The 9,983-nt window shown below is 52.4% G+C and overlaps 2 protein-coding genes across 2 annotated transcripts; both read right to left on the bottom strand.

The window, feature by feature from the left end:
• Positions 1-47: 47 nt before the first annotated feature.
• Positions 48-6,292, bottom strand: MYG1 (MYG1 exonuclease). Its single transcript, XM_001504512.6, has 7 exons — positions 5,843-6,292; positions 5,566-5,678; positions 2,701-2,860; positions 973-1,125; positions 714-836; positions 416-597; positions 48-264 (listed from the first exon to the last, which is right to left on the bottom strand). Exons 1-7 carry the CDS (start codon positions 6,053-6,055, stop codon positions 66-68), a joined length of 1,143 nt encoding a protein of 380 aa, XP_001504562.3. The 5' UTR covers positions 6,056-6,292; the 3' UTR covers positions 48-65.
• Positions 6,293-6,304: 12 nt separating this feature from the next.
• On the bottom strand, positions 6,305-9,604 carry PFDN5 (prefoldin subunit 5). The gene is made up of 6 exons (XM_003365242.5): positions 9,116-9,604; positions 8,814-8,916; positions 8,474-8,505; positions 7,482-7,556; positions 7,263-7,368; positions 6,305-6,502 (listed from the first exon to the last, which is right to left on the bottom strand). The coding sequence occupies exons 1-6, from the start codon at positions 9,386-9,388 to the stop codon at positions 6,426-6,428; spliced, it is 666 nt and encodes a 221-aa protein (XP_003365290.2). The 5' UTR covers positions 9,389-9,604; the 3' UTR covers positions 6,305-6,425.
• Positions 9,605-9,983: the final 379 nt, after the last annotated feature.

Below are 9,983 nucleotides of genomic sequence, written 5' to 3'. Positions count from 1 at the left end.
TTCCCGAGTTTCAGCTGATTCCCAGAATGGGGCAAGGACTTGGTAAGTGTGAGATGGAAGAGATTTTATTGGACTAGGGGAGTTGTGGGAGGCATAGGCGCTGGTCTCTGGGCCAAGGTGGCACGGGCCATGCTCAAGGCACCCTCTCGGGTGCGGTGCCCACCAATGAAGCCGCTGGCATGGACAAAGACGCAGCCAGGAATCCCACTGACTTGGTCCAAGGCCTCATCCCGGAGACCCCGCCATGGCTCTGGCAGGGGCAGCCTACAAGTGAGCAGAAAGAGGAAGTTGGTGGGAGCAAATGGAGGTGTCAAAGAAGTGAGAGAGGAAGCAGAGAAGAGCCAAGGTTAGTGGCCTTCTGGGATAGGGCTGAAACAGGCCTGAAGGTCTGCAGGGTGGTCCCCTAGGGCCTCACCTGCTCTGGAATGAATGGGGCTCCTTGGGCACACACTGTACCCGCCACTGTCCGGCCTGGTCAGTGTAGGTGACAAAGGCGATGGTCACTGGGGGTGACAGCCCAGATTCCAGGTGGTAGAGGTGCTCCTTCCAGGGGCATCCACCTTTTGCCAGTTCTACTATCTCCCCACTTGGGTCCACCTGAAAGGGAAGCGGGGCATGGCTAGGTTTCAGGTAGAAGGAGGAGCCCCTGTTGACCATCAGCCTGCCAGCAGTCACTAGTCCCTGAGCCACAGTGCCTCCTCCCGGGCCTGTACCTGGAATCGCTGGGCCAGGGCCTCTTCCACCAAGGCGCGGGCTGGCAGCCAGCTGTGCTGGTAGAAGTCTAGTCTCTGCAGAAACTCCTCTCGGACCAGATCCATTGCACGCTTGAAGCCGGCCTGGGAATCACGTGAGAATCAGAAGCATGCCGCCGGCCCTTTTGCCGTGGCTAGGCTTTGAGGAGGGCACCCATTCTCCTTTCTTCTGCCCAGGTTCTTACATGCCTCATGGTCTCTTCCCCCGGGGCCTCCTTACCTCGGTGTCTTGGTTGGGCTGGTTCCAGGTGGGGTTAAGCCGAGCAACCCGGGCACTCAGCGTGGTGGTCAGCGCGTATCGAGCCTCTCCCTCCTCCCACTGGGAGATCCCATTGTCCACTGCATCCACCTCTTCCACAAAGTTCTCATACATCTGAGGCAGCAGCAGGAGAAATGCTCAAGGGTACCTACCATCTGCATAAAGTTTTGTAGGTTTCAAAGTATGTGCATACACACTCTTTCATTTAGTCTTCGCGCCAGCCAGGTGGGGATCTCAACACTAACTGGCTGAGAAAAGGAACTGGGGAGGTTGGCAGCTTGCTTAAGGTCAGAGAGCTGAGTGCCGGGGGCGCTGGATTTGGGATCTCCTGATTTCTAATCCAGCCCTCACTCTACTACCGCACAAAGCCCAAGCCAAGGCCAGCATGTGTGGGGCAGGTGCTGCTGACTTCTGAACAAGGAAGGTCTCAGGTTCCATGAAGGCCTCTGTGGGCGAGGATCCCTACAGCTGAGGGCGGGTAAATCTGCAGAGGGCCGAGTAGGCTACTCGGTGACCCGGTCAAAGAGGTACAGGAGGCTCTGGCCAAGCACACGCGTCAGGTGGGAGAGGAGTGCTGGCCTAGACATCAAGAGCTGGGATGTGATCCCAGGGAAGCCCATGATGTGCCCCGTGGCAGCAGCAGTTGCTGTATCTCCTGAGCCTAAAGAAATGATAGGACGATGCCTTGAGTTTGGGGGCAGAAGTGATATGAGGTGTCAGTGTTTAATGCAAAATTGCCCTCCGAAATAGTCCCGCATATCAACACGTCTGTGGTATGGAGAAAAAGTGCTGCTCTCAGGGAGAGCCGAAAAGGAAACTCCCCTGTGCCCAGCACCTCTTGGTCTGGACCCCAACCTGACACTCAGTGGAAACTTGGGTCTAATTTAGTTCAATTGCTTAGAAACCCCTTGGCAGAAGAAAAAACTGACCCAGGCAGTCTAAAACCTCAATCTTCCAAAAGCTCCAATTTAACCGTTTATTTTTTCACTTTTTTGGATCATACCAATGCTGTGTCATGGGGGCAGAAGATAGGCAAGCTGAGAGAAGTGAACTCAGCCAATCTGCCAAAAGCAGAGTTGACTGCATCTGAAGTCTGACGTGCTGTGAGCTTCCAGGAGGGTCAAGGAAGTGTCCTCAGAATCACTGATCTGACATGCACGCCAGGGCCACTAGCCCTGTTCCTTCCCCAGCAGCAGGAACCTGCTGAGCTGCCTGCAGGGGACGCTGGTGGAACCTGAAGATATTTTCATAATTAAACCCGTCCAGCGAGCTGCCCAACTCGTGTGCCTCCGGTGAATTATAGTGGTGCCTGAGATATGCTCTGGAGAGCCAGAACCTCTGAGCCATATGCTTCCAACATAAGCAGCCTCCTCTATTACCAAGTTGTTGAACAATCATTTTTTGTGTGTCAGGTCAAGAAAAAGACTGAGAAACACTGCTTTATGGTTTTCAAAGCCCTTCCCCATATATCACCTCACCCACTTCTCCCAACCACCCCAGGCCAGAGGTAGGAGAGAGATTAAACCAGCCCCGTGTGAGCAGATGAGCCAGACTGAGGCAGAGGGTGGTGGGCTAGCTTAGGGCCAGGAACCCTGACCTGAGGCCTGGTCCTGAGTACTGTGTGAGTGCCACTCCCAGCTGGCCTGGTGGAGATGCACGTGTGGGGCATCTCTGTCCTTGGGTCCCCACCTTGTCATAGATGGTGCCCACCATGCTGTCCTCTTCACTAGTGCCCAGCAACTGGGCCAGCAGCTTGTGCCCGAAGTGCAGATAGATGAGGCCTGCGCTGCTCAGCTTGGTCTGCCACGGCTTCCCAGGGGACAGGGAGCTCATGGTCTCTGTGAAAGATCTGAGGAGCACAGGGGGGTGGGGCTGAGGCAGAGCGGCTTCCATCAGCTCACAGTGTGCGCGCGTCTGCAGGCACAGGCGGGTGGGGAGGCGGAGGAGGACTGCAGGAGTTGGAGGGGAAAGCCCAGCTCGGGAGGCTTGGCTCTTCCTCAGGAGTCAACATGGACTGTGGGAGTCTCCATTCATGCATTCACTTGGCAGTGGTTAACTCAATGCTTACCACCAGGCTTATGTTTTAGACATTAGGGATAAAAAACTAAGGCCCTGGGGGCGGGCCCCATGGCCTAGCGGTTAAGTTTGGCAGGCTTCACTTCGGTAGCCTGGGTTTGGATCCTGGGCACAGACCTCGTTGGCAGCTATGCTGTGGCAGGGACCCACATACAAAACAGAGGAAGACTGGATCAGGTCAGAGCAAATCTTCCTCAAGCAAAAAGAGGAAGATTGGCAACAGATGTTAGCTCAGGGCCAATCTTCCTCAGCAAACACAAAAAACAAAAGCAAAACAAAAAAAGTAAGACCCTGTCCTCGCCTTCAAGTTCATCTGCTAAAAGCAGACAAATGCAGACAACCAAGTGAATGCTCTAGCTAGTTTCAAACAAGGAAAAGGGGGGAGGGGGCGAGGAAAGAGTTCAGGAGGACAGCCTTCAGATCATTCCTGCAAGATGAATTAGTGGGCGTTCACCAGACAAAGGGTGAGGGAGAAAAGGCATTCCAGGTAGAGGGAACAACATGTACAATGGCTAAGAGACAGGTCTCTTCCTGGAACTGCAGGCAAGGCAGCTGGGTGTGAGGAGTGAGTGGCAAAAGATAAAGCTGGAAGGGTAGGCAGGGGCCAGATCATGGCAGGCCGTGTAGGCCACACTTTGGAGTTTGGACTTTATCTGTAGGTAAGGGGGAGCCACTGAGAGATTTTAAGCAGGCAAGTGCATGTCTGAAAGAGCCCTGTGCCAGCCGGCAAGGAGAATAGAGGCAAGCAGGAATCTGAATAGCAATGGGACAGAGAATAGGCAAAAGGTATGACAGTTGTTAGGGAAGCGGAAACTATAGCTGTAATGTCTAAATACCAGCCCATCACAATCACCTAGGGAGCTCATTTTTTGTTTTAATGACTTTTATTACCAAATAGTAAGTACAAAAATTATTTATGAAATATTTATAAGGTATAAAGACGAATGACAATAACCCGCCAGATAAGGTTCAAAAAGAAGCAAAGTAAATAAATTGTTGATGGAAGCACACAGACATGTGTGCTAAACTATACACAAGAGCAAGGGCATGATGAACACCAAATCCAGCATATTCCTTACATCTGGGGGAGGGAGGAGTGGGACAGGGAAGCGGCACAGGTACAGATGCAGCCGTGATGGTAATGCTCGAGTTCTGAGGCTGGGAGATTGGTTCATGGGTGTTCCTTTCATGTTCTATACTCCAGCAAGGTTCAATACATTCTTTTATGTGTCAAATGTTCAATACATTCTTTTATGTGTCGAATACGGCATAATTTTAAAAAAGCATATAAAATCAATAGAAAAAGGGAGTAGTCAATAAGATCAAGTGCCACAAAGAGGTCAGTTAAGGTGAGACCCTAAGCCAGCAACCTGAGTTGGGTGTTGAGATCACTGGTGCACTTTCCATGAGCATTTCCAGTGGAGAGATTGGGAGAGAACCGGCTGAATGAGTGAATGAATGGAATGACTTGGAAGGGATGTGGAGCCAGGGTTGGCTCTTCTTTTGAAGAGCGGCTGACAAGTGAGAGTGAGGGTTAGGCTGTAAATACCGGGAGGGTTCCTTCCCAATGACAGCATTTATGAAAGCAATACATACGCTTAAACAAGAGAGAGAGAAAGCGAGAGAAATACTTAAAGAGACTTAAAACAAAATAAAACATTCTCATGATCCCTGAGCGGTAAGTGCTCTACACCGTGTGGTGTAGGTACAGAGGGTTTTGTTTTTTATTCATTCCTTTGTTTTTAAGACAAGAGATGCTTGAGCAGAGTTTTAAGCTGTAGGCAAGAAGTAGAAACACTGGTGGGAGAATTGTGATGCAAAGTCCCAGAGGAGAAAGTAAGAGACTGGAAAAGGGGCAAAGAAAAGAGAACAGTGTTTCCTGAGCTGCAAGGAGGGAGCTGAGGATGCGCATGCAGGAAAAGCTCAATTTCCTTTGAAAAGAGTCAGGGTCACTCACTGAGGGAGTCTTATGACGGAGGGGCTTGAGGAGGGGGAAAAAGACTGGAATGGTACTGGGGACAATAGGGTACCCTTGGAAAGTAAAGATTTCCCGATGGAAGAGTGTAAACGAAGTAGAAGACCACACACATCTGAACTGTCACCATCCACCACAATCAGGTGGGTCCCGCAGTCTGAGGTCGGGCAACAAGGGCACATGAATGGATTAATCCCAACTGGGGTACTAGGTGGGGTGACGAGGGTGCTGGGGGAGAAAACCCTGACTGAGCCAACGAAGGAGGTGAGTCGGGAAGGGCCTGGGGACTGACAAGGGAGGCCTGGGCAGATGCCAGGACCCAGGGAGGTCCGAGGCCAGGTGGATGGGTCCAGAGCAGGCGGAGAGCTGGAAGGATGGAGGGCCGTAGTCCTATGGGACTCCAGCGTTTGCTTTCAAGGATGAGGCAGTCCCGCGGCTGACAGGACCACGGCAGTGCACGGCTGAAGTCAAGGAAGCTAAAAACACGCAATCTGGGAACCCACCTCTGGTGATGGTCATATCGGTGTCTCTGAGGGTCGTACTCGCCACCCACGTCTACCACGATGTCACAAGAAGCCAGTTTTTCGGGGTCCCGGGTCCGCACAATCTCTGCGTCCTGCAGGGGACACAGGAAGTGAGGGGGCTACTAGGGGTCGCACGGGAAGGGGATTAATTGGGTGGCCAAGGGAGCCGGGGCGGGGAGGAGCGGTGCTCGGCCGGCCGAGCCCCCACACGGCCCCGGTTAGGGGCGTCCCCAGGGTCCGTTTCCGCGGACCGTACCCGGTATTCGGGCAGCAGGCGCAGCAACGCGCACGCCAGGGCCTCGTCGCAGTGGAAGGTGCCGTTGTGCGTCCCGATTCGGGGCGGTGCCATGAGGTGGCTGCGGGGTCGTTTCGGGGGCGAGACGGACTCCGGGCCGAGCATGCGGTGCCGGGCCTGCCGAGGAAGCGGGAGCAGCAAAGGCAGCAACCCGCGCAGGAAGCGGCGGCCCATGCAGCTTCCCCGCGGGCAGGCGAGGGTCCCGACCCGGAAGCGGAAGCGGGCGCGCAGCCCCACTTCCGCTTCTCAGCCGTTCCCACGGCAACCAGCCCGTGGGAGAGTGCGCTGCCCAGCGCGGGATTTCTCCCCGGTTCCTCGCCGGCCCGAGGGGAGACTCCAGGATGAACGCTGCATCTCCCTGTTCATCAGGCTCTCGGGAGGGGCATACCCTCTCGACCACCGCAAGAAAAGACCGACACTCTGTCCAGCTGGCACATTTATTAGCGTTAAACACAAGACCCTTCACTTTCCCCCACCAGGAAGCCACGCCCACAAAGTCCCAGGCTCCTGAAGCGGGTCCCCGTCCCACTTCGGCAACAAGCTCTCAGGCCTTGGCGGTAGCCTGAGTTGCCCCCAGGGCCGTGAGCTGCTGAATCTTCTGGCTCATCATCTCCATGACCGCTGTGGAAAAGAAGAGTCAGAGCCTGTCAGGGGCTAAAGGGGAGAACCTAGAGGTCAGGAAAAGTGATAGGGGCGTTTAAGGACAGGTAGACAACCAGCTACCGTTAACAAAACTTTTAATAGTGATCCATTGTGGGGGACACACACTAACACAAATTTAGAGTCTACGATGTATTAGTCAATATAACCACTGGGATATAAAAATGAACAAAATACAGTATTAAATGTCAGACATAACCAGAAAATTATAATGTGGAAAACATTTTTGCCTTTAGAACAGTGGTTCTCAATCCTGACTGTACCAGAATCACCTGGGGAGCTTTCTGAAAAACCCTAAGCCCTGGAATCCCCGTCCCCACCGCCAGGTTGATTTAGTTGGTTTGGATGGGCCCAGGCTTTCTTTTCAAACTCCTTGGATGATTCTAACTTGCAGCAGCCAGGGCTGCAATTGCTAGTGCTTAGTTAAGGCTGTATTTCTGTCCTGTGTGTTCACTTACATATACCTTCTCCCCCATTCCATCCCTATTAAACAGGAGCTCCACACGGGCTTTGACAGGATTTCCTTACTCTAAATTTCTCAAGTACCCAATCCAAGAATCTACAAATAGTAGGTATGTAATGCACAGACTCTAGAGAATGACACATCAAGACACCAAAGACACATGGTTTTAATCCAGTAAAGGGGCATGGTTCACACTGCAATCCATGTTACCTATCATAGAAGTAGGAAGGGTCAAGCGGTGCCCCAGGCCAAGCTTACCCTGTTTCATGGCATGCTTCTCCTGCAGAGCTGGCTGAATTTTCTCCATTTGCTTGGTGAGAAAGTCTATCTTCCTCTTGAAGAAGTCCTTGGCATCCTCAGCTGTCTGCAAGATCAGAGGAGAATAGGAGCTAAGAGAAGACCCCAATGTCACACTCTAGTCTTCCCCTAAACTCCTTTCCCGCTCAGAGGAGTAACCACATGCTTCCTCCCACTCACCTTCTCTACATAGTAGCCAGTTCCCACATCGATGAGCACGTGTTCCACATCATGTAGCTTCCCAGGGACATACATCTGAGAAGCAAGTATTAAGGGAAACTAGCCCAGCAGGAGTCATGAGTCCCTGTCACTAGCCTGCTTGGCCTTCTTTTCTAAAAAGCTACAAGGCACAGGGGCTGAATAATCTGAAGGCCTTAGAACTATACCTAAACACTCCAAATGGGGAGAGACAGAGAAGCTGGTTCCTTATCAAGAAAATGACATATGCTGGAACCCTCTCTTGCCCTGATCCCATCTCCCACCTCCAAGCAGTTCTTAAAATTCTTCTCATAAGGCCCTCCAAAAAGACTAGACACAATGATATTTTCCTACTGCTGTAGAGCATGAAAAGTGAGATGCCAGCCTCAGTTTCCCTCAGCACCCTCAACCATGAACTAGCTAATTCCTGATGGATTTAGTGCTATCTAGCCAACCCCTATTACACTGCAGTTTCTGTGTTTCTCTTTTAGCCTGTCAGTTCTCAGACTACAGTCTACAGCTGCCCTATTGTCATAACTTACTCAAGTAAAACACTCAGCAGGTGTATACAATCCAGGTTTCTTAGTAACAACAGGTTAGGAATAAGAGCCACAATTAAGCCAAAACTGAGGATTAATAAACAGAGCCAATCCCCTTGTTTCTATATCCTCTTATTCTTCTATTGCTTATATCTAATATTAGTGAAAGTAAACCACCAGTTTTATCCCCGTATTAGATAGATCCTCAAACAGCAAGGGGAAATAACCACACCTCGGTTCTACACATTTGCTGTTCACAAGGCATTAGCTGGATGTTGGCCACACGTTAGACAGGAGAACTACGAAGTGTGTACGATAAGAGTGTTCTCAGAATCATGGGGGCACTCTGGATAATCAGAACTACCCCCCTCCTTTTTGGGGAGAGGGGAAGGAGAAAAGGAGAGGGCAGGGTAGCAGTTCCTGTGGAAAGGATACAGAACTCGTCAGTGGGACGAGTAATTCTTTCCCTGTAAAAGCAATTAAGACAAACATCTGGGGAAGGTTGGCAACTTCGACGTTAAGATGTTAAAAGGAGCTCCAACGTGACACAGCGCCCAGAGATAGCATGAAAAGAACGGAAACGGGCGACAGGAGCAGAGGCACGTCCTGTACGTTTCAATTCTAGGTAGGCAACATGCAAAGGGCTCATCTGGCGTATACAATACGTAATGGATAGCCTTCTGTCTCAGGTAAGGACAACTGGATTAGGAGGCGGGACGAGAGACGCAGCCGGCTCGCCACACCCCCAGGTTGCCTCCACGCGCCTACCCCATACCCTCGTTGCTCTTGTTCAGCACGTTCAGACAGTCCTTGGCTTCCACATACTTGGTCTGTACCACCTTGAGCTGGGCAATGGACGTGGACAAGAACTCCACTTCCTACAGAGGACGGGAAAGAGGGTCAGAGTAGGGGCCTGCGGGAGGGGGGCACCGCCCGGGACCGGCGGGTGCTGGGACCCAATGGGGTTTCGTCGGGGAAGGAAAGCCTCCCAAAGTGGGAAGGAATGGGGGCGAGGGAGTACGCCTGGGAAGGAGGGATGCGAGGCGGGAAAGGGGTGTCTCTGGGGCCCGTCCCCACCTGGTCCAGCTGGTTCTTGAGCATTTCTAGCTGCGGCAGGTTCAGCTCGGTGATGTTAACCGACTGCGCCATGTTAGGAAGGAGGACTAACGAAGCGGAAGCCGGCTCAGCGAGCAGCGCTCTAGCCGTTCTCTGCGCATCTCGATGGCTGCGCCGGGAGGCCTCACTGCACCAGACATCTCTATGGTCCCCGTCCTGGAAGCGGGGTGGGGCTGAGCCTCTCAGAGACTCGCCGCGGCTTAAAGAGAGCGGTGCGTTCTCTTGGTAAAACATCCCGAACCCAGCGTAGTGAAGTTGTGGCAAACAGGAGTCCTGCCCTCCAGGAACTTAAAAATCTTAAAAGTTCTCAGGCCAGAACCGCAAGTTGGCAAAGCAATGCGTGCTACTCCACGTGGGTGGTATAAACCCAGTGACTGACAGATAAGGGACAAGCCTGTGAAGTGCTGGGTCAGGCGGAGTAGCATCGTGAAAGTGGTGCTGTGGACAGACGAAGCAGAGGAGTGTGGGGGTGGAGATAACAATGGGGAGGCACGCGATCAACCGGCAAGTCCGGCACAAGGTTTGTTAGTCAATACGGTATTTCGCCATGTGCTAGACGGAGGGATCCTGGAGAGTCTAACGGCTGTGTGTGGGGAGGGAACGACCTCTAACACTCACTTAGGAGGGGTAGGGGGCAACTCAGGCATTAAAACTAGTGTCACCGGCAAGACACCTGAGGGCAGGAAGACAGGACAGACGTGATGGTACCTGGTCAGGATGCTTTCAATGGGTCTATCTCTACCCTTCCTTGGGCCTCTGTCCCCACATAAGGCACTTTGATGCCCCTCTGTCCTTCATCTTTGTCAGCTGAGGCCAAGCCAGGCCCAGC

This window comes from Equus caballus, chromosome 6, assembly GCF_041296265.1.
Source record: "Equus caballus isolate H_3958 breed thoroughbred chromosome 6, TB-T2T, whole genome shotgun sequence".
Taxonomy (NCBI): domain Eukaryota; kingdom Metazoa; phylum Chordata; class Mammalia; order Perissodactyla; family Equidae; genus Equus; species Equus caballus.
The sequence above is the reverse complement of the archived record's forward strand: the minus strand, read 5'-3'. Positions and strand labels throughout refer to the sequence as shown.

Bases quoted from the DNA above. Each gene is read 5' to 3' on its own strand.
- MYG1 (XM_001504512.6), bottom strand. From the start codon at position 6,055: ATGGGCCGCCGCTTCCTGCGCGGGTTGCTGCCTTTGCTGCTCCCGCTT. The intron at 5,679-5,842 runs GTACGGTCCGCG...TGTCCCCTGCAG, and splicing joins GCCTGCTGCCCGAATACCGG to GACGCAGAGATTGTGCGGAC. The intron at 2,861-5,565 runs GTGGGTTCCCAG...TGTGCTCCTCAG, and splicing joins CGATATGACCATCACCAGAG to ATCTTTCACAGAGACCATGA.
- PFDN5 (XM_003365242.5), bottom strand. From the start codon at position 9,388: ATGTTTTACCAAGAGAACGCACCGCTCTCTTTAAGCCGCGGCGAGTCT. The intron at 8,917-9,115 runs GTGGGGACGGGC...CGTCCTCTGTAG, and splicing joins TCAAGAACCAGCTGGACCAG to GAAGTGGAGTTCTTGTCCAC. The intron at 6,503-7,262 runs GTAAGCTTGGCC...TCTTTTCCACAG, and splicing joins GAAGCATGCCATGAAACAGG to CGGTCATGGAGATGATGAGC.